The 24,416-nt window shown below is 44.7% G+C and overlaps 1 protein-coding gene across 3 annotated transcripts in view; it reads right to left on the bottom strand.

The window, feature by feature from the left end:
- Nucleotides 1–255: 255 nt before the first annotated feature.
- The window catches only part of shq1 (SHQ1, H/ACA ribonucleoprotein assembly factor), an 85,696-nt gene continuing 61,535 nt past the window's right edge, over nucleotides 256–24,416 (bottom strand). For all 3 annotated transcript variants that reach the window (XM_070549846.1, XM_070549847.1, XM_070549848.1), the window contains exon 12: nucleotides 256–1,018. In XM_070549846.1, coding sequence (XP_070405947.1) covers nucleotides 472–1,018 — 547 coding nt within the window. In that variant the 3' untranslated portion in view covers nucleotides 256–471. The remainder of the gene's footprint in view (nucleotides 1,019–24,416) is intronic.

Raw genomic sequence — 24,416 nt, 5'->3', positions numbered from 1 at the left:
ACGGCCGACGATATTGAGCTGTGTCGGCAGCGCTTCTCCGTTTGCACCGGATGAATCAATCACACCGACGGGCTCCGCTGCCCCGTTTAGTGCAGGCGGGCTTTCCCACTTCAATCAATGCTGGGGCTTGAGGAGAGGGTTAGTGCTTTCCTGCTATTTATTAGGTAAAGGACGGCTCTGCCACACACTTAGGGTGCAGCTAAGACAGCTCATTAACATTAAAGATTGTTCCAGCAGTGGAACAATAATGCACAACAATCTTAAACTTGTGTGTAAAACAGGAAAAATCAAGACAGATGTAAAAGTTTCACCTCCTCTGAGACAAATCCATGCTCATTAAACCAAAACAAACAACTAATTAGGGGAACAGCATACCATAAAGGGGAAATAAACTGTAACACGGGTTAAAATGATCACGTTTAGAGGTCATTAAAAAAGAAAAGAGGCGTACAAGTTTATCCATGCCCAGTTCTAGCCCAAGTCCGGTTCAGGATCCTCCTGCGGTTGAACGATGAGCAGAGGGTTTTTACGAGGATTCGGCTCCAACAACGTCCCAGATGTTTCCTCTGCTGCAGCATCACTCATCTGTAAGCTCCAGCTCTCTGCTGCGGGGTCTGCAGAGACCCGCATCTCCTCCAACTCCTGGATCAGCTGTCTGCAGCCGGCTGGCTCCGCTTCCCGCCTTTCTGCTGAGGAGACTGAGCGTAAGCGTGTCTGGGGGATGGGAGAGGCAGAGGAGGTGGGCTGGGGGTGTAGAGGGCTGTCTCTACACATCTCTCCTCCTCCTCCTCCTCCTCCCTTCTCCTCGGGTTGAGAGCAGCCGCGTCCTTCAGCCACAGACTCCTCGCTCTCGCTGGATGAGTCGCTGCTGCCGTCACTGCAAGTGCTGGAGGCTTGCTGCTCCTCCTCCATCACCATTCTCGCTGCATTCTCAAGCTCATCCAGCTCCAGCTTCAAGTCCCTTTTCAGCAGCGAGGCTTTCTGTAAGGTGGAGACGAGCGCCGTCACCTTCTTGGACCTGGAATGAGAAGTGAGACAGGAGGACAGATTGAGAGGATGCGTTTCCCCGTCAGCGCTGCTGTGGGACAAAAGGAGATGTCAAACTGCAAACCCTCCCGAGTGTCTGACTTATCCACTGGAGCTGCGTGCTAAAGACATAGCCACGGGATAACCATCTACAAATCTAATACCCATTAAGCAAATCCCATTCTCACATGAATGCTAAGTAGACGGTGATTTGTGGAGGCGACGGGGGCTCAATGAAATATGGAAATATGGATGTTTAATAATGTAGGAAGATGAGCTCTGCTGATACAAGGAGCTCGGGATCTTTTCTCCCTCTAAGTGCTGCTCTCCCTGGAAGAAGTGATAAGACACTGTGAGGGATTAGAGACAAACCCCTCCTCCTCCTCAGACCCCCCCCCCCCCCCCCCCCACACACACACACACAAGTATTTACCTCTGCGAACAGAGAGATTAAAGCAACAGTTTAAGGCTGCTATTAAAAACAAGGAGACCAGAGGCAACACTCGGCACCCTACACCACGCCGAGGCACGTTTTAATCTCTGGGAAGTCTCGTTGCATGATTTTCACCAACCGTTCCAGAGGATCTGGTTTGTATCAGAGGGAGAAGTAAAAACCGACCAATCACGAAGCAGAAGGAGCAGGAACACGTCGAGCGCTGTACTTTAACGATGAGCTAGTCCACCCTCCGCAGCTCCAACAGCTTTAACTCTTCTGAGAAGGCTTGCCGTGAGGTTTAGGGGAGTGATGTCAGGTGATGTTGTAGGGAGAGCGTTCACGTTCTACCAAGTCATGTTCAGTCAAGTTCCTCCTCGCCAAACTCATTCATAGATTATTTCAATGTAACACCAGAGTTTGTTTATTTAAAAAAATAAAGAATGAAATCAGTGTAAAGCCAAGCCCAGGATCTGACTGCAACAGCTGGTGACAAACTATGAAAGGCGTTATTTCCTGGTTTTCTTCAGAGATGCTACACCAGGCCTGGTGTTCTGCTGAGTTGCGATAGCCGCATGGAGGGGGCCATCGGCTGGCACACTGCGGCCAACCTCTCAACATTATCCCTCTCCTGATAATAACTTGCTTTTCTTTACCACAGAAAGTACTACTACTACTACTACTACTACTAGTTCATCTGTTTCGGTTGTGTGTATCTGCTCTGTCTTCTCGATCCCCAGTGAGTCGTGGAGGATGGCTGCTTATACTGAGCCAGGATTCTCTGGAGGTTTCTTCCTGTTAAAAGTTTTCCATTCCACCGTCGCTGCATGCTTGCTTAGTATGAGGATTGCTGTAAGGCCACTGATACTAGCCAGGGATTTTGGGATCTTCTGGTGATTTGCTGAAGCCGAGGAGAAAACACATCAATTATCTCTGTGCGCTTATGCATCGGCTGGAAAGCCCAGTTAATCCTTTCCCAGTAGTAACGGGTACTAAGTTTTCCCCCTTTATTAGAATTACGTCTGATGTTGTCCAGATGATCCGTGCTGGCTAGAAGGTGGAGTCATGCATGCTCTCCCGCACTTCTCCAGTGTTCCGTGTCGCTGCCCGTAGCTGTTTATGGGTCTTCTAAAGCCGGAAATATACTTGCTTTTTAATTATGCTTACGCATTTTCAAAACGGCTGACCCGCCTAACTTGTCTTCGATTTGAAGCATTGTTTGTGTCCGTTCCCCAAAATGAATGCAACACGTTCGCAAGCTGCAATATACGAGTAACCAGTAGGTGGCGTTGACAAAACGAGCAAGACTCACTCACCATCTCAGTCTCTGGTTCAGTGGTCTTTTATACGATCTATGATATCACTGCTGTGTTTTTTTCTGCCATGATCTCAAAATTAACCAGTAACTGATCTTTTTGACTGACACCAAGTTTGTTTTGGTTGTACCTACAAACCCAGGTCTCCCCAGTCTGAGTAGTCTACTGTGCCTCCTAGTGGAACACTTCAGTACTACATGCAGCGCTGCAGCAAGTACGCGAACAAGACAAAACCTGGTGCCTGCGTCAACGGGAGGTTGAAGAGCAAGCATATTCCCAGCCTGAGTCTGACAAAAAGCCAGACTGAGCAGAATGTTCAACATTGCTGCAGTGTCCTCCTTTACTGCGTGGTGTTTGTTTGTCACGTACAAATCACCTTTTGCTACCTTTTGAACTCCTGAGGTCGTTCTAGTTTGAAAAGTCGACCCGTGTACCGGCACACATGTGTAGCGTTGAGCAACACCAACAGTAACGATATTATCATGAGCATCTACAATAGGGGTCCCCAACGCTGGTCCTGGAGGGCCAGTCTCCAACATGATTTGGTTGTTTCCCTGCTTTAACACACGTGATTTTAATCAGCAGGTGATTAACAGGCTTCTGCAGAGCCTGATGAGTTGCTGAACAGGTAATTAAACCACTGAATGAAGTGTACTGGAGAAAGGACACAAACCTCCTGGATCTGCACTGAGAACCCCTGATCTAACTGACTTCTTAGCACAGAAATGTTCAGCCAGGCTGGACTTTAGTTTAGAGCGACGGAAGGCTTCTGCTTTGCTGCTTAATGTCCCCAGAGATTAGGAAAAAGCCCTCATTAGGCGGTACATTACAAATTTTCCTTTCCTGTCCTGAGTTTTATAGTTGTCCACACAAAAGTGCTGGAGGTGTTGTGCTGCTGATGAATGTCCTCCTACACAGCTCGGTTTATGTAAAGGCATCAGATTGTGAGGAGGACCGGGTCTGCACATTCTCAATGCTGGGAAAGTCTGCTGTGGTGCCAAATCCTGAAGTGGCTGCTATTTGTCCCCTCACAGTGGTTTAGGGTGTGTGTCCCGCCCCCACTGCCATGGTGATTAGGAGACGACCTCTGTAGGTCACTGCCATTCAGAGTGTGTCCATTCAGGGTCAGAGAAAGTGTGCAAGAGCTGTGCTGGTGTGTGTGTGTGTAGGGGTTATTCATATGCACACACACTCGGCTCCTCTTGCCCTCTTTGGCCCAATTAACCCGCTGCTGAGCAGCAGAATGGCTCCTCATTACTGTGCAGTCCTAATGAGCTCCCTGTTCTGGTGAATAGTGTTTGTGCAAGCAGCAAGTAGAGGCTGTGCATTCGTTTAAGACCTAAGGAGGGACTGTGTAAACAGATCTGATTCTTGCTGTGTATCATAGGAACAGAGAAAAACGAGGACGGGGTGGTGGGACAAAATCCCTCTTTTCTTTACCAACAAAGATGTCTCACATTTGAACAGAATTTGAAAGGAAGCCACTTAAGGACCTGAGATATTTAGGTAAGAATTGGTAAGTGGTTTTAACCATCACTGTTCTGAACAGAAACATCAACATAAAAAAAACTGTCACTGGTTTTATAACAAAAACAAGTCAAGTCATCATTTTTCTTCAGTTTGTGAGCTTTGTAAACAAGCTAATTGGACAAATAGAACAACCAGGTACAACAAGTCTGTGTTTGGTCAGACTGATGCTTTTTACGAGACTTTTGACCATTTTCTATTAAATCTAATCAAATCAAAGATACTTTATTAATCCCAGAGGGAAATTAGAGTTTCAGTACACACAATTCAGAGATCAGACATACATGGGCAAGACACATGACAAGAATTGGTGACTGTGGTCATTCGCAACCCTGAGTCGCGCTACCTTAATAGAGATAAGAGGGTTACATGAGGATTGGTTCAGGTGGAGGGAAAAAAGGCACTTCAGAGTTACCATTCACCGGGAGGGCAGCTTTGCTCTGCAAAAAAACACCTCAAACATATATGCAGCAGACTTCAGACAACACAACATATGTGTCCACTAGGTGGGCTGGTGGGTTGGGACTATCCCTACTTCAGTTCCTGCAGCCACGATAGAAGCATGTCACCTCAGTGTGAATAGGGGGAGGAGCATTGAGGGTTGGAGGGTTGCAGTGACCCTGGAACGTTTCAGCGGCCTTCCCGCAGTCTCGCCCAGGCTGGGAAAGGAGACAGAGTTGAGTTGCCATAGCGACAGCACATTCCACATTTCTTCTGAGGGGGGAGTTTTTGCTAGAGCCTTGCAGGCTCAAGGACGCCAGATTGCGATTAGAAATTGTTTTGGGGCCAGACAGAGATAATTTCCTCTCTGTCTTACAGTTTGTTGGTCCTCAACCTCTCAGAATCCCAATGATGGACATTAAACTATCCCAATCCGTGCTGATTCGTCCACTCTATCCTTGATGGCATCCATCTTTTGTGCCGATGAATGAATCTCTGCCAAAGTCCCAAGCTTATGATTCATCGACAATTATTTGAGTCTGAATTCACAGCGCGGTGTAAACCGTCTCTGAGCTCCGGGATCAGGCCAATATTCCTCGACAGCTCGTTAATTTTCTGGTAAGCCAGGTAGCCTCCAAGGCCAATGAGCAGCAAACCTGACACCAACACCACGAATATCCACACGTCTTCAGAGTCCTCCACAGACAGCTGAGAAAGACAGACCAAGTTCCGCTGTTTCCAGGAGTCCATGATGTGTCCAACTGGGTCTGTACCGGCAGGACATCCGGGAGCCCCTTCTCCCGTTCTTTGTTGAAAAAATGTTATCAATCGCATTGAGAGACCAGCTGACGAGATCCATTTAAATGTATTTCAGTTTCCAGTTTCCAGAAAAATGCAGAAGCAGCTGTGCACCCAGCACACAGAGACAGACAAAGGCCTTGAGGATAAGATATGGAGGAGAGGAGGAAAAAAGCATCTGCACCCGCCAAGAGGCGGAAGAAGAAGCTCGTTAATTAGCACCAACTGGGAGCATGGCTAGTCTCTACACAGTTCAGGAAGTTTTCATTTATGACTTGAGTAACAGCTCAAGTGGGTAGGCTTGTCGTAGAAGGGCGTAGAGGAGGAGGAAGCCATGTTGAACTTTCTGCTACATCTGTGGCTTTTCACCAGACTCTAAAAAGAAGAGCCAAAAAAGGCTCCTGACAGTATGGCGGAGGTACAGGGGTGTGTGGCCGACTCCACTGCCCAGCCAGTCAGTGACGGAAAATCTTCTAATGTCGCATTTTTGGCCCAGCATGGTATGCTTGGAACCGCATTAAAGTTGGTTCTATAAACAGGGCACCAACCAAGAACTGGTTTGAAGTGAAAAAGCCATAGGCCTGAAATGTACTTGCATAAATAACAATGCATATGCATGTTTAAAACGGCTGCCTTGTGCAACTTGCATTGATTTGAAGCATTGTTTGAGCGTGGCCCCCCAAAATTAACACGACACTGCAATGTAAAACCACCAAACCACCAAATGGGGAGCCTAAAGCCCTTTTCAGACAGACATTCTGGAACATTTGTGGACAATTCAATCCGGTTTTTAACCGAAACTGTGTTTTCAGACACACCACTTTTGTACCGGAACTTGTCCTTTCGGGTGCGTTCACACAGCAGGGAAAAGTTCCAGATGTCTGACGGCGGGGGGGGGGGGGGGGGGGGGGGGGGGGGGAATCAGACTTATGTTAAGAAGAAGAAAATATAATTTCTATAGCGCCTCTCAAGATAAAAATCACGAGGCACTTAAGCATAATTCTGCGCACACGAAGACGCATAAAAGACCTGGATGATGAAGCTCAATGGTTAAAGGAATCACTGAAGCGGTGTGAAGCGCTCCGTCGCGCGTCTAAACCCCCTTCAGACAGGCCATGAAAAACGGAAATGTTCCGGAATCTGTCCGTAAGACCTTTCTGTCTGAATACAAACATCCGGATAACGTGTTCCGGAATTAATCCGGACGAAGCCCCTAGTAACAGGTCCGGACTTGTTACGGACAGGGTGGCTGCTTCAGACTGGTGAGGTAAAGTTCCGGACAAGAGGGAGGGGGAGGAGGAGGGGACCGGGGGACGCTGTGCGCACCTATATAGCCCGCTGCTGTAGCATGCGGCGAACCACGGCAGCTCGCCTCCTACGGTACCGCCTAGACGCGCGACGGAGCGCTTCACACCGCTTCAGTGATTCCTTTAACCATTGAGCTTCATTATCCAGGTCTCTTATGCGTCTTCGTGTGCGCAGAATTATGCTTAAGCGCCTCGTGATTTTTATCTTGAGAGGCGCTATAGAAATGATATTTTCTTCTACTTCTTCTTAACATAAGTCCGATTCCCCCCCCACCCCACCCCCCGCCGCCGTCAGACATCTGGAACTTTTCCCTGCTGTGTGAACGCAGCCGAAAGGACAAGTTCCGGTACAAAAGTGGTGTGTCTGAAAACACAGTTCCGGTTAAAAACCGGATTGAATTGTCCGCAAATGTTCCAGAATGTCTGTCTGAAAAGGGCTTAGGTGGTACCGTAGGAGGCGAGATGCCATGGTTCGCCGCATGCTACAGGAGCGGGCTATCTAGGTGCGCACAGCTTCCCCCGGTCCCCTCCCCCTTGTCCGGAACTCTACCTCGCCAGTCTGAAGCAGCCACCATGTCCGTAACAAGTCCGGACCTGTTACAAGGGGCTTCGTCCGGATAAATTCTGGAACACGTTATCCGGATGTTTGTATTCAGACACAAAGGTCTTACGGACAGAGTCCGGAACATTTCCGTTTTTCATGACCTGTCTGAAGGGGGCTTAAGTCATGCCCATCTACTTCCGGATCATGGGTCCACAGAAGAACAAAAAAATGAATGTGAGTCAATGGGGCTAAAAACGCTATTTTCTAATTCCGCTTGTTTTGTGCCATGGGTTTCACATATGATGTCTGTGAATTATAAAGACACATTTTGATACCAAGAATGCACTTATTTCTGAACAGGGGGAAACATTATTTTAGGTTTTGTGTGAAAATAAGTCCAGGGCTACAAATGCGTTTCACGAAAGTGATGTCATTGAACCACACATGAAGAAAACTGAGGAAAAAGGGCAGTAAGTTCAGCAAACTTCCCACAAAAGGAAAGAACCCCCATAAATCTGGCCATTTGGTAAGTAGCAGCTACGTTGGGGGAGAGGAGATTATGTGGCGAAGTGCGATTTCTGGTGTCATGCTAATTAGAAACTTTTACAAGCTGATAAATCTCAAAGTGCGTGGCAGGCATGGTCGAAACACCCATCATTAGTTTTCATTTAAATAGCAGTACAACATATGTGCAATCCAGGGCATAAGGCAAAGCGGATTAGAAAAAGCATTTTTAGCCCCGTTGACTTGCACTCATTTTTTTGTTTTTCCGGGGATCCATGACCCGACCGGAAGGGGAGGAGGAGACTAAAGCCTGATTCATGCTTCTCCGTCTGCGTCAGTGCGGAGACACGCAACGTCCTTGCGGGCCTGCCGAAGAGCTCCGCAAGGACGGACGGAGTCGAGCTCTCTTTTCTAAACATCCGTCAGTCGAGACGCACAACGCAAGCTTGTGAATGGTCAGGACACCGCTGTCGTCTACAGCGCCGCCATTGCGCCCTCAGAAACATAAAGAGAGCCGAGGATAACAAGTGGCAGACACGGAGAAGCTTGAAGAATACCTCGCAAAAAAACTAAAAACATGAACGTTTAATTACCCCGTGACTGGAGGAGTGAAAAGATGCGCCGCAATCGTTTTATTTGTGGACAGAAATGACAGGAAACGTGGGTTTTGAGGTGGCGAGCGCATGAAGAGGTGGAGGAGGATGAGAGACAAATTTGTCTGTGTTAAAAAGTCTCTTAAATACAAAAAAAAAAAAAAAAAAACCACAATATAAACACACTATCTTGGACCGGATACGTGACAGGATACCACAGAACAGCGCTACGCCCTCTGTTGTCCTGCCGGGGAATTGCTTTGCAACACTCTCCAGGAGACGGAGAAGTATGAGAGCAAAACGCTTCCGTCAATCCGTGCGTGTCTGTCCCTTGTGGAGCTGACGGAGAAGCATGAATCAGGCTTTAGGCTCCCTATAGTTCCCGAGCGTGACCACAGCTGCAGCTCACCTCTGCCCACGGGGTGGGTCGAACGCTGAGATGAATTTACCCAGTGTGTCATGACTAAAGGGACTTTAACTGTAATTTCAAATAATAAAACTTGTGATTCAGAAAATATCAATGGGGAAAAAAGTAATCTGGAATTTTTTTGGCACCTATGTAAGGTGTTTAAGCAGGAGACGAACATAAAGAAAGTCACCGCAGCTAAAATCCCAAAGCCCTGAAGTGACTAATTATACAAAAAGAGAATATGGAGACGTTACTGTGACCTTCTGAGATGAGGACGATGAGTGTGAGCACCCTGGAAGGAGCCCATTTAGATCCCAGGCTCTATAAAACCCATGTGAGAGCTTCCTGTAGAGAGGCTGAGGCAGAGGAGCCTCCTGTAGCACAGCCACTTCAAACACTGCCCTGTATTCTCTTTCCCCCGTGGGAAGTCATTATTGAGTTAGAGTTGGAGAGGCGCGCTTGTTTTCTCTCCCCTCCCTTGCTCTGTGGTGGGAGAAGCTCTGCTTGTGGTGAACACAAAGGCTCCGTCCATGAGGGGGAAGGGTTAATATTGTACACAATCCGGTCATTACTACACCACTGTTGTGGCTCGCCTTCATTAATCTGTGGAGGGGCGGCTTTTTCAAGGTTGGAAAACTTCTGGAAAGACAAAGACTCCATCTGCCAAATTCTTTGTGTGAGAAAGGGAAGATAGAGTGATTCTGTGTCAGTCTGGGAGGCTAAATTACAGTCTTACATGTCTTTCATCCAGCCTGTGTTTGTTTCATAGAGAGTGACTCCCTCAGAGTTTGTGCTCTTGAAAACGTGTCAGATAAAACTCATCCTCAGATGTATGAATCAATGTAATGTAAGTGCCAGAGTCCCTCAGAAAAACTCCACAGGGTTTCATTCACAAGCTGGCAAGAGATGTGATCCTTCAGTGTGCCTGAAGTCGCCCAAAACACAGATAAGTTCTCCTGATCAGAGAAAACTCGTGTGTTTACCTGATGAGACTGGGCTAAACGTCCCTCAATGCTTCTGTTGTCAGGCCTTTGTTATTTTCAGACCGCATTTTTACTTCTTTTCTGTTTTCTTTGAGCTTTTACACCTATTAAGCCCTTTTCAGATAGACATTCTGGAACATTTGCGGACAATTCAATCCGGTTTTTAACCGGAACTGTGTTTTCAGACACACCACTTTTGTACCGGAACTTGTCCTTTCGGCTGCGATCACACAGCAGGGAAAAGTTCCAGATGTCTGACGGCGGCGGCGGGGGTGGGTCGGACTTATGTTAAGAAGACCGTAGGAGGCGAGCTGCCGTGGTTCGCCGCATGCTACAGCAGCGGACTATCTAGGTGCGCACAGCGTCCCCCGGTCCCCTCCTCCTCCCCCTCCCCTTTGTCCGGAACTCTACCTCACCAGTCTGAAGTAGCCACCCTGTCCGTAACAAGTCCGGACCTGTTACTAGGGGCTTCGTCCGGTTAAATTCCGGAACACGTTATCCGGATGTTTGTATTCAGACACAAAGGTCTTACGGACACAGAGTCCGGAACATTTCCGTTTTTCATGGCCTGTCTGAAGGGGGCTTCAGTCAGAGGTTTAACAAACAACATGTCATAACCTCCTGTGACCTGATATCTACACACGAGCCAGGTCTCACTGACTCATGTTGCATTTACAAAGACAAACGTAAAAAACTTTTGTCTTTATCGTTAATTTTCTGTTTCTAACTTGAATGGTACATCATTGTGAACAGCATTCTAAGGATTACCACATAGGACGCAAGCTCCCATTCTTGCATTGATCCAAATATTTACACAATAAATCTCCGTTAACCCTTTAAGTGCCAGGTCAACCATTTGGCGGGACATATTTTAGCGTCTAAATCTTAATGACGTGCACCGTATGGGAAAAAACAACAACTACTAAACAAAAACATTGTAAGGATGTGTGGATATTTGAAGAAAAATTTAAAGACTATCCCATGCAAATGTTTTATGTTAATATTAGTATAGGCAAGGCTGCTTTATTTATAAAGCACATTTCATACGCAGAAGAAAATGAATGTGCTTATTATATAGTTATTTTCTTTATAGCCATTATTGCCCAAAAAACTTTGAATTCTGCAAAAAACTGTTTTAATTTCTTGCTGAGGACTTTGGAGGGGTTAAGCCATGTCTAATCGAGAAAGGAATGCCATCCTCCAGTTTGTCTCGGAAAGTTTGGACTTTACTTACAGTAGACGCAGACCCTCAAACACAAATGCACAGATTTTGAAATTCATTACAATTTGCAAATACATTTAAAAAAAGTTCATAAACAATCACGGAAAGTATTTTCAGTCATGTCATACATCAGAAACCCTTTGTGGTTAAAGAGGCCAGATTAGAGCAGGGCAAAGTATAGAAAATTTATCGTTATCGAAATTTCCGACTCTTATCGCGGTCATTTTCCCCATGACAATAAATTTGATAATAAAAAAAAATGAAAATGTGTGTGTAGGCTGGCAACATACATGTCCCTTTAAGAAGCTGTACCACCTTGAGTCATGTAAAAATGTAACTCAACGTAATACACGCGACAGCCCCATCTAGTGGACAACTTTGTTTCTACGCATACCTACAGTTATCGTCCATTTATCGTTATCGAGGTGAAATCCTCAATAAATCGTGATATTGATTTTAGGCCATATTGCCCAGCCCTAGGACAGATAATGGAAAATCCACTTTTTGGAGCTTTTTACCATGTGATATTGTCATTTCCTCATGAAAAATACAGTGATCCCTCGCTACTTTGCGGTTCGTTTATAGCGGATTCACGACTTCGCGGATTTTTTCTTTGGAGCCTTATTCAAGGGAAATTCGCCAATTCGTGGTATTTTTCACCGATTCGCGGTATTTTTCTATGCGAAATATCAAGAAATTCCAGTTTTTTTCATCAATTTCATCATAAAATGCACTTTTTGTAATAAAACTATAACAAATCAAGTAAAAAAAAATTTTTCTTGAGTTTTACCCACAAAAAGAGAATGTGATCATACGATAATTCAATATAGTACTGTACTGTAAATATGGTGTCCCTACTTCGCGGATTTTCACCCATCGCGGCCAGGTCTGGAACGCATCTACAGCAATAAAGAGGAATCACTGTACACCAAACCCGTTTTTGGCTACATTCGTGCATTTTCCTGTCCCAGCTGCAGGTTTTCAGATTCTGAGCTGAAACCTGCAAACACAAAGATGGAAACTAAGTGTGTCATCAGGGCTTTCTCCTCCTCCTGGAGCTAGTCTCGGACCTGGAACCTACCTCCGCAGGCAGTGGGTCACTTTCTCCTAATTGTGGGAATACCATACCATTACATTTGTATTTGTATAGCACATTTAAAAACAGCGTGGTTGATTTCCTGCAGCAGTTGAGAACGTGGCATTTTTACGCATGACAAAATAACATGAGGTGATCAGTAAACAGCGTAAAGGTTGGTTTATGCTTGACGCGTCTGCGAGGTACGCACGGCTTTGTGCGGCGAAATTGCGTCATTTTAACAACCATGCCCCTCCACCGCGTCTCCGCACGGCCCAAACTTTCCGCAACGCGCACCTAGGAAATTTTCTAACCACGCGGACTGTCGGACACGGAAAAACATGGCGGACCGGCAAGAACTAGTATGGCAGAGGTTCGTAAATACAGACATTTGTATGATTCAGCTCTCAGAGATCACCGTGATCAACATGTTGTTAATAATTCTTGGAGAGAAATAGCTCGCACTGTTGGAAAAGACGAGGACGCTGTTAAAAATGCTGAAAAGCCATGTTGTACACAGTAATTTCTACTTCTACTATGGTGTAGTGTTGGATGCATGCCGTAGAGCTCCATGCTGCCCCTACAGTTTGGGAGAATACTGGCTCACCACAGAGACGAGCCGCACAAACCATAAACGCTGCGAGTTGTGAAGCGTGTTCCATCCGCGAGCCGCATCACCAAGCGGAAAGTGAATGCGTTAAGCATAAACCAAGCTTAAGGTAACCTGTATGCGCCACAAAAACAGTGGTGGTGTTGCTGGACATTTTGCTCAGTTTTTTGGCTTTTTGTCAGACTCTGAAACAGGAAACGGCTGCAGGCAGTGAAGCAGAAGGCAAAAAACTCCGGAGCAACCACTGACTCCGCCCCACTGCTAATCAGTGGTCAGAGTAATGGTGCCGGCCCAACTCAGCCTTGTCAGGTACCTCAACAGAGAAGTTACAAAAATTAGGGGAGAAGGTAAAGGGAAAACGCTGTGGCTGTGGAAACTTTGGTCAGGCCAAGCTGCAACGGTCCAAGTTACTCTGAGTAGTGCACATGGAAAACTACCTCTTCAGGCTCGCATTATTAGTGGAGATAAAACATCAATGTCAGTGGCAGAACCTTGTTGCTGTTATTCAATCCCAGACGAGATTTCCAAATATCAAGATATAAGACTCCAAATCCTGCCGTCTGAAGTGACTTTCTCCCCTTTAGGCCGATTTCTCCATGCTGAAACAGACACACCGGAGCTCCCCCTTTTAAAAACCTAAAGCCCTTTTAACAGATTTCAAATAACATTTTACAAGATGAAAGTCCAGGGCTGAGCCCTTGGAGTTGTCTTGAGCCATTTATTGTTGCCTTGAACAAAGACAGATGGAGACTTTTTCCTCTGGTTGGCTGAGCTGGTGGTGTGTCTTAGAGGAAGTCGCCTACTTAACTGATCTCAATAATTAAATAGAAAAATGGCTTCAGGAAATCAGCACATACAATCTCTTTGGTGTCGTTCACAATAAAAAGTAGGGCCAAGTCACAACACGTCATTTCTGAAAAGATGATGAATAAATACGCAGCACATGACACAGAGACGTCCACGAGCAACAACCGGGACATCCGCTGTTTCGTTACAAAGACCCGGATACGCTTAATTAGCCCAGCAGACTTGATATGAGACGAGCAAAGAAATATGAAAGGATTTATGATTTTACAGATCAATGCTGAGGAATTTAATCCATCCAGCAGCTTCACCTCACTATTTACTAAAGTATGTGGAGCTGTGATGACTGGCCACAATCAGCTCCAACAGCAATTAGAGTAAAGACCAACTACACAGCAAGCATCCTGCTAATTCTCTGATTAAATCAGCAACTGGGCTGGATTCTAATTGTGTTTTAATGGGCTTTATTATGACTATTCTATTAGATGAGCCAGGTATTAATTCTGTTCCTTTAACGAAGCGGTGGAATTTTATGGGTTAAAATCATCTGCCTGTGCTAACAATGAGTTCAGTAAGACACAAATCCTTTTAAGACCCTTCATTTCTGTCTTTATGCTTTCCAGGATTAAATAAATCAGAGAAGCTACTGAACAGACCAAATTGGTCTAAATTGATCCGACTATTTATGTGTAAATAATAATAAATGTCGGACGCCTGATTATAATTAGGGATGCGATTTATCGGCCAGCGATCAAAATCGGCCGATTTCTGTGAAAAACATGTGATCGGTAAATTCTGATCAAGGCCTTTTAGAGCCGATGATACCAGCCTGCCGCTCATACGGCATTTAGACAAAAACATGTTTTTGTGTAAATTAATACAGGACATTTAAGGAGATATTACCGTCCATTTTTTCCCAGATCATGTAGTCTGTACTCATTGTAATACTCATTATAACTACATAGAAAATGTATGGCCAATCCATTTGATCAGTATCAGTGATCATAACTCTTTGGAATCGGTATTGGATGAGCTGATGTTGACATTTTCCTTCCACAAAAAACACAAGCCTGAAGGATTTCTGCCATGTTGTAGAGTTGCTAATGCTAACGGTTAGCTTCTACAAGCTGAAGTGCTCTGCTCTCTCCTGGATGTTAAAACAACAAAAGCCATCCTCAGCATGACCCAAGATGGGCGGGTTCATGAATGTTAATTGACAGTGTGATGTAGATCTTTTCAAATACTAGTTTCCCCATCTTTTTTCTATCAGTGTCTAACTCATGAAACAGTAGTTGAACATTTTCACATTCAACCTGCACGTGAAACCCAGGGTGACCGATCCTGTTTGAAAAATAAGTAAAAAACAATTTCTCAGTGAACCTGGTGTTTAAGGGCTGAGTCGTCTCAGGGGAGCAAAAAGACTACGATAGATGACCATCTGCAAGCAGCTACATTTGATTGTTTTTTATTCTTTGACAAAAGTGTACCAGCTGTTTTATCCATGTCTTTATTTGGCTAGTAGAATAAATATCTGAGATCTGATAACTCCTGGTAGATTTTAATTTCAGGTGTTAACAGTTGGACTTAAGAGTTGTCCTCTAGTGATTGAATCAGACAGTGTGTTTACATGCAGCCAGTAACCCTTTTAAAACCTGAATATTCACAATAACCCGGTTCCGCAGGTCCATGTAAACACCGCCAGAAACCCGGATATGCTCATAACCGGGTTTTTAAAAACCCGGTTACTACACCTGGGGTAACCCTTTTCTAACCCGAATGTTTGGTCGTGTAAACGCATATCGGGATATCCCCATCAAAGCGTGTGTTCTGCGCATGCTCTGTTCGCAAGGAATCTTGGTCTTTTGAGCAGCGAGACGTCTTGTATGCGCCAGAACACCGGAAGTAAACAACAAGTTGGGAGCAACACGGCGAGTCGTGGCACAGCACCACACTTTTGGAGTGACGAGGAAACTAAAGCACAAACAAACGCGGTCGCTATCTCTTCCGAACTGGGAAACATGTTGTTGTTTTCATGGATACCGGAACAAGAAGAACCGGAAATGACGCATATTGCGTCTGGATGTAGTCCATACGTCCTGACGCTACCCCAACGTCCGCATTTACATCGGGTTATGCAAGTTAGGGGTAACTCGTGCTTGTAAACGGGTTATTCTGATCAACTCAGAAACTCGAATGCCGACCTTAACCCGATCATAACCCGGATATTGGCTGCATGTAAACGTACTCAGACAGAATTCATGTTAATGCAGGTCAGAACCTAACAGAACCACCTCTGATTACTGCCTGAATGATTTGATCTGAAGCCACCCTCAATCCATCCTGAATGCTCTACCTCGGCTCGGAGTACTCGAACAGCATGTCATTAATAAGTTATAGGTAAAGTTCTTTATATGCAGAAATGTAAAAAACTCAAGAACAATCCCGAAAACCTGAAACCCTCGGATTGGACAAACTTTTTCTAGATTCTCTGGTTGAAGTAAAGCCGGGCGTACACTGTGCGACTTTTTCACTTTTTTGGGCCGATTTTCCAGTCGTGCGAGAAGCCACGACATCGGGGCGAGTTTTGCGCCGAGCGGTCGTGTAGTGTACAGGGGGTTACGAGAGGCGATTAACACCACGTGACCAGCCGCCGATCAGCAGTCGTGAGGTCGCAGGGACTTCTGGTGTGTTTAATATTTCGCTCGTCCCTCGTGAGGGTATCGCACTGTTGAAGCGGCGCTGCGAGCAGCTGCGAGCAGCTACGATCCAAAAAGTATCAGAACCGCTCACGGCGCATGCGCGCGCAATCCTGCATCAGGTCAGGTCGCATGCGAGAACTGGGTTGTACAGTGTGAGCGCATGACTCGTGAGATCTGCTCTGCGAGGAAGTCGTACAGTTTGAGCTGAAGCTGAATGCTGCGAGTGAAAAAGTCGCACAGTGTACGCCCAGCTTAAGAAGACTCAACTGTTGGGATTTTCACATCAGTCCTTGTTTGGCTCTAATTAAACAATCTATTTTCTCACTCTTTCCTTTGTTTAAACCCTGTTGTGCATTCCTAGTATACCCAGTCTACATGTTCTACACCAATTAGCTTAGGTCCCATTTTCCCTAAAACGGACAGTGACTGGTGCACTTGCCTGAAACGCCTCCAGCTCAGAAGCCTTTGAAGCAGAAACAAACCCCGACTTAATGAACTGCATTAACTCCAAACGTGGGAACTAGATATTATGCAAACGTGGTTTTCTGTTTAAAATGAGCATATGTATTCAAGAGTAAACCTAGAGTGGCCTCCTGCTGAGAGGAAAGCTGTACTACTTATCCCTGTTAGCTTTGTGACATTTGTGTCTTTGTTCCCCCCAGCGGGACCTCTCAGGATCTCCATCAGCACTCAGATTAACATCAGACAGAGCAGCTCCATTATCCATTTCAAAGCTTCAAGCACAGGGATTGGACAGCTGAGAGATGCAGCCTCTCTCAGCAAACATCTGGGCGGCACATTATCACGCAGGGCAGTTCAAACTCTTAGAAAGAGCCTTTAAAACTTGTTCAATCTGAACATTAGTATACAACATCTGTCATCCTGGGTATCACCACGTATGTAGTTTCTATTCATAAGAATATCAAAAAGCAACAAAGTGACAGTCATATTTTAGTTCTGCTTCAGAAGTTTTTAATTTCAAAAATGAAACTGGCTAATGCAAAAGTCTGGGCCCCCCAGAATGATTACTACTGGTAGTACTGAGAGGAATAATACCAGAAGATGGTCATTTCTGTCACAAAGACGACAAAGGACATGTTTGCTATGGAGTGAAACTCCCTTCCAGAATCATAACCCAACTCAGCGTGTTTGTATCAGGTTAAATCTACATCTCAGTGACATTTAGGATGGGAGACAGACTTATCTAAAACAACCAATCCCACTAAAGAAATGACGTACACACAAAGATTAAAAGAATCAAAATAACATCACTTTCAACTTCTCCTGTTTTGTTTTTTTTAAATTATAGAGCTGGAAATATATCCCAAAATGAATACCATAATACATCTAGAGGTCCTTATAAGTGTCAGGCAAGTAACTTGAAAACTGCATTACACTGTGGTTATGGTTTTAAAATTTTTAATTTGTCGACACATTTCAGAGGAGTCCAGAAAAGTTGAATTTCCAAGAGGAGCTGAGAAATATTTATGCTTTTGAAAAACTAGAGAGTATGACTTAGACTTATTAAGAATATCCTTGTTGTCGGCTAACCAATGCTGTAAAATATCGAAATATTAAGCATTGGTGCTGCTGTAACAAGTGAATTTCCCCACTGTGGGATCAATTTAGTGTATTCTATTCTACAGGGAGTGCAGAATTATTAGGCAAATGAGTATTTTGTCCACATCATCCTCTTCATGCACGTTGTCTTACTCCAAGCTGTATAGGCTCGAAAGCCTACTACCAGTTAAGCATATTAGGTGATGTGCATCTCTGTAATGAGAAGGGGTGTGGTCTAATGACATCAACACCCTATATCAGGTGTGCATAATTATTAGGCAACTTCCTTTCCTTTGGCAAAATGGGTGAAAAGAAGGACTTGACAGGCTCAGAAAGGTCAAAAATAGTGAGATACCTTGCAGAGGAATGCAGCAATCTTAAAATTGCAAAGCTTCTGAAGCGTGATCATTGAACAATCAAGCGTTTCATTCAAAATAGTCAACAGGGTCGCAAGAAGCGTGTGGACAAACCAAGGCGCAAAATAACTGCCCATGAACTGAGAAAAGTCAAGCGTGCAGCTGCCAAGATGCCTCTTGCCACCAGTTTGGCCATATTTCAGAGCTGCAACATCACTGGAGTGTCCAAAAGCACAAGGTGTGCAATATTCAGAGACATGGCCAAGGTAAGAAAGGCTGAAAGACGACCTCCACTGAACAAGACACACAAGCTGAAACGTCAAGACTGGGCCAAGAAATATCTCAAGACTGATTTTTCTAAGGTTTTATGGACTGATGAAATGAGAGTGAGTCTTGAAGGGCCAGATGGATGGGCCCGTGGCTGGATTGGTAAAGGGCAGAGAGCTCCAGTCCGACTCAGACGCCAGCAAGGTGGAGGTGGAGTACTGGTTTGGGCTGGTATCATCAAAGATAAGCTTGTGGGGCCTTTTCGGGTTGAGGATGGAGTCAAGCTCAACTCCCAGTCCTACTGCCAGTTTCTGGAAGACACCTTCTTCAAGCAGTGGTACAGGAAGAAGTCTGCATCCTTCAAGAAAAACATGATTTTCATGCAGGACAACGCTCCAACACACGCGTCCAAGTACTCCACAGTGTGGCTGGCAAGAAAGGGTATACAAGAAGAAAAACTAATGACTAATGTGTAGTGTTCACATATGAATCCAATGGGCCATTCCCATCTGTACCGGGTCGGCCCGGGCCGGGTAGCGTAGGTTGTTTACATATCTGGGTGGCCTGGTATTTTTCCGGGCCAATCAAGGCTCATCCTCAGCCCTCTTCTCGAGGGGGTCTGCTTCAGGCCGACCAGGGCCAACACACCCGCTGCTGACAGCAAATTCACACCTTCCATTAGAGCAAGCCTCTGATTGGTGGGTAGAATCAGCCCACATGGGCTTAAGGCAAGGATGTGTGGAATCAACCGGGCCAAGCTGGGGCCGACTGGGGCTACCCGGCCCGGTACAGATGGGAATGGCCCACAAGAGACTTCTCAGGAGTGCGGAAATCCCTGATTCTGTTGGTGGCGTTTAATATGTGCAGGAAAGTCAGCGGTGTACTCCATAATAAGGTAGACAAAGGCGGGCATGAGCTGTGTTGCTTTTGGAGACTCTGAACCACATAATTTTATTAATTTGCTGTGTGTGTCCTCATAATCTTGTGACACACACACACAGCTTTCTCCCCTTAGCAGCTGTCTGCTCGCCAGGGCAAGGACATGCACGCACGCACGCACGCACGCACGCACACACACACACACACACACACACACACACACACAGAGCTCACTCTCCTCCTGTTCCCACTGAGTGGCAGCTACGTGCTACAGACAGAAGTTTACTCAACAGCATTCAGCATGAAAATGAATCGCGCATGTGGGAACCCTCCCGCTGGCTCATTCTTCTTGCAGATCGGAGGCGGTAGGCGTAATTTCAGCTGGCTCATCAGTCCGTAGTGTCGCCTCGGTCCCAGTCTGACAGCTGGAAAGAAGGTCCGAAAAAAAAAGTTGTCTCGGAACCGAAAACGCAAATCTGACCTGTGTGTGAAACCAAATTCTGGTCTGGAAGGGACCGAACCAACGCTAAGGTGTAAGCGCCAATAGACCCTCCAGCATGTCCTGGGTTTTCTCCTGGTTGGACCTGCCCAGAAAACTTCACCAGAGAGGTGTCCGGGAAGTATCCTAACCACATGCCCAAACAAGCTCAAATGGCTCCTCTTATTGTGGAGGAGAGGCAGATCTACTCCGAGCCCCTCCGGATGACAAGAGCTTTTCACCCCATCTTTAAGGGAGAACCCAGCAAAGCAACCCTGCGGAGAAAACTCATTTCAGCTGACTGAATCCGTGATCTTTCCTTCAGCCACTACTCAAAACTTGTGACCATAGGTGAAAACTGGGGCACATAGAAAAAAGATGTGCAGCGCCACGTCATGGCCGCAACGTCATTTAAAAAAGCCATTATAGTTACTAAGAGTGGCTACATGGGGAGCGCAACGTCCCAGCACAAAAACGCCGGTCCGCACAAAGGCGCTGAAGATAGTCACCAGCTCTATTTCAAGCGCCGTGGCGTGGCTGTTTACAACACTGTGGAGTACTTTACAACAGGCATTATGATGTGGAACAGCTCTACGGCACAAACCCAACCGCCAAATGGATTTATTAACATGGATCGCCTTTTGTTGTCTGGGCTGGGAATGGCTTTGCAACACTTCCCAGGAGTCCGAGAGCAAAACGTCTGTCAACGAGTGTGCGTCTTTCCTTCGTGGAGCTGACGCAGAAGTGTAAAGCTGGTCCAGTGTTCCACAGCCAAGACAAAAACCACATTGCTCTTCCTGGATCTGAGGTTCTACTATCTAATGGACTCTCTTCTCCAGAACCCTTTTATAAATAGGGCGACCCCCAACCCGGTCCACCAATCCAAGGGAACTGCCCTCGATGTGAATTCAAGTCACCTGAGGCATCTTTATAAAGCTTGCTTTTGAACTAAACAGCATCTGAAAGTTTCTACGTAAACTTGCGTAACTTTACACAAACCCAGACCCCTACATATGTGCATTTATGAGACGGGGAAACTGGTAGCACAGCCGATGAGATGGCAAAATGGTGAATTTAAGCCAGATTTTTAGATTTGTAGACCCTTACACACGCACACACACACACACACAAAGTTATCAAACTACTTAGCTACAGAATTCTACGCTGAATTGCAAAGTGACTCCACTACTTCAGCTGACTTCACCCTTAGAGAAGAGATGAAAGGAGTGACTGTTCATGAAAAGTTCATGTTGTTGTTTTTTTAGTCGAGCTGATAACTGTAATCGTCCCAGTAAGTGCAAGCCAAAACACAACAAGGAGTTGAATCCCTTCCCCCTTATCAGTTTATAAAAACAAAAAACTGACTCTCAGAGCCTGTGTTGCCCCAGGGCCTCAGCCATAATAATAAACTCTTTCACACAGCAAGACCCACTCATCAAACACCATGGTCTGCCACAGCCTGTAGGGTACCCTATGGAGCTGTTAGCCTCCAGTGTTCACCTGGTGCATTGAGGACTTAATCTCACCCATTTAAGGGATTTTATTCTCTCATTTGTTTTATGGTCTAAACATTATTGTTTATTCTGTTTTCAATCAATTGTTTTTATATTTCATAACACACCATGTGTCCATACATTTTTATGATTTTCAAACTGAAGAAAGAGGCAGAGAGCTACATAAAACCTCACTTTACTGGAGTTACAGTCACTGTTGTTCATGTTTGTTTGTTTTTTTGTTTGAACCCCCCCCCCCCCCCCCCGCTTTTATATTGCTATTGTTTTTCTTGACTGTATGTAGCGTGCAATGATGCTGCTACACTAAAATTTCCCAACCTGTGATTAATAAAGTCCATCCATCCATCCATCTATATCTATCTATCTATCTATCTATCTATCTATCTATCTATCTATCTATCTATCTATCTATCTATCTATCTATCTTCTTTGGTACATTCTTACGGTGTTGCTTTTCTAACGGCATTGTTGGTTCTTTTTGAAAACACAGAACAGGTTTCTTTTTTACCTTGCTGCTGACAGTTTCTTTTGCGGCTGCAAACTTCCTCAGAGCTGACGCTAATGGTGGCGTCACTTCCTACTATATTTATCCATGGGCAGTAGATACAAAAACAGACTAGTACACCCAAAAGACAAGATATCAGCTGGACAACAAGGAACAAAGGACTTCTGCCATTTGGAACGATTACATCAGAAACACACACACGTCTAAGGAACCGGGACAGAAACATCACGCCGACAAGCCTACGGCTGAAAACACAGATCTGGACCAAGACAGCACAGAAAAAGAAAGAATAAGTAAGGATAAGAAATGTCGCAACCAAACAGAAGCAAGTGGATAACAAAATGGAAAAAAGACACCTGAACTTAAAAAGGAATTACAAACTAGATGAAACAAAAAAACTGAGGAAAAAATGAAAGAACGCATGATGGAACAACAGGAAAAAGAGTTCATAAAAGTAAAAGAAAGACACACAAAGAAGTTAAACAAACTCATCAACAAGAAAAAGAGAAAAGAGAAACAAGATAACACCATAAAAACTACATGGGTATGTAACCTTTCACAATATGAACTAACAGAAGCAGAAGAGAGCATATTAAAAAAAGGTTTAAATTTTGCAGTAACACCAAAGAAAATACCATACGATGAATTTATTGTAGCAACAGAACTAGCATGTCAACAGATCACAGATGAAGGAAAGAAAGCAGAACTTAGAAATAACGTTGTTGGGATATTAAAAAACAGCAAAATTCAACACAGCAATATTACAAAAATTTATCCAAAAATGAACAGATAATTATTCTACTGGCAGATAAAGGAAGAACCACAGTAGTAATGGACAAAGAAAAAATATACCGTAAACAACAGATGAAATAGATGCTAGAGGACAAAAATACATTCAAAATACTTAAAAAAGACCCAACAGAAAACATTAAAGAAAAACATGAAAAAATTACTGAAGCCACTACAAGAAAAAGGCAAAATAACAGAAAAAATGTACAAACACTGGATTCCTACAGCAAACATAACACCAAGAATATATGGAACGCCAAAAATACACAAACAAAACACCCCACTTAGACCAATAGTTGACAGCATAGGTACACCAACATACAACATGGCAAGAGATTCCAGCAAAATCATCAGCCCGTTATTAGGAAATACAGACCAACACTGCAAAAATAGTATAGAACTGGCAAAAGAACTAAATGAAATTACAATAGAAGACAACGACATACTCATCTCACATGACGTCACATCCCTGTTCACAAAAACACCAACCCAAAAAACCATAGACATAGTAGTTAACAGAATCAGACAGGACAAGACTTTACACAATAGAACAAACCTCACAGCAGATGACATAGCACAACTGATAGGACTGGTAGCTAACTCCACTTACTTCACATACAACAACACAACAACTGGAAGGCTTCGCCATGGGTAACCCGTTATCAGCCACCCTGTGCGAGTTTTTCATGGAAGACCTAGAACAAAAAGCCATAGCCACCGCCCCCCCAACAAACTGCAAAATAAAACTATGGAAACACTACGTAGACGACATACTGGAAATCAAACCAAAAGGTCAAACAGAAACACTAACAACACTTGAATAACACTGACGACACAGGCAACATAAAGTTCACATATGAGTCAGAAACAGACGGCAGTGTAGCGTTTATGGACATGAAAATAACCACAGATCGACGGGACCCTAAACATAAACACATACAGGAAACCAACACACACAGACCAATATCTATTATGGACATCAGAACACCCCACCATACACAAACATTACATCACCGAGCAAACATAATAACAGAAGAAAGAGACCGTAAACAAGAGGACAAACGCATACAACACGCTTTAAAGACCAGCGGATACCCGACATGGGCAATAAACAAAGGAAAACAACAAACAACAACAGAAAGAAAAAAACAACCAAAGCAAAGAACCAGAAACCCAGAAAGACAAGAACCAAAACCAGTGATAACCCTACCATACATCAGAGGCATAACAGAAAAAATAAGAGCAACAGTGAAAAAACACAACATAAACACACCAACAGAACCATACACAACAGTTAGAAACAGACTAGTGCACCCAAAAGACAAGATATTAGCTGGACTTAAATGTGGAGTCTTTTACGAAATCCCATGCAAACTCTGCAATAAAACATACGTAGGAGAAACTGGACACCAACTCAACACACGAACAATAGAACATAGAAAGGAGTGTGAGAAAGAAACGAGTCGAAGACACACAAGAGCAGCAAAAGAAGAAGCAGAAAGTACAATAAAGAAATCGGCCGTAACAGATCACTGCATAAGAGAAAACCATGTAATGGACTGAGATAACACAAGGATCATAAACACCGAACAACAAGAACAACAATAAGGAGACGTGGATGTGGGACCATGAACAGAGACGATGGGGTTTACACATTGGATCGTGCATGGGACTGCATCATCGGAAAGGGGAGAACGTGCAGCAGAGGGTGACAACGTTCTCTGCTGCCCGTGGAAAAATGGAGTAGGAAGTGACGCCGCCATCAGCATCAGCTCTG

This window comes from Nothobranchius furzeri, chromosome 3 (assembly GCF_043380555.1).
Source record: "Nothobranchius furzeri strain GRZ-AD chromosome 3, NfurGRZ-RIMD1, whole genome shotgun sequence".
Taxonomy (NCBI): domain Eukaryota; kingdom Metazoa; phylum Chordata; class Actinopteri; order Cyprinodontiformes; family Nothobranchiidae; genus Nothobranchius; species Nothobranchius furzeri.
This window is presented reverse-complemented; position numbering and strand designations above follow the sequence as displayed.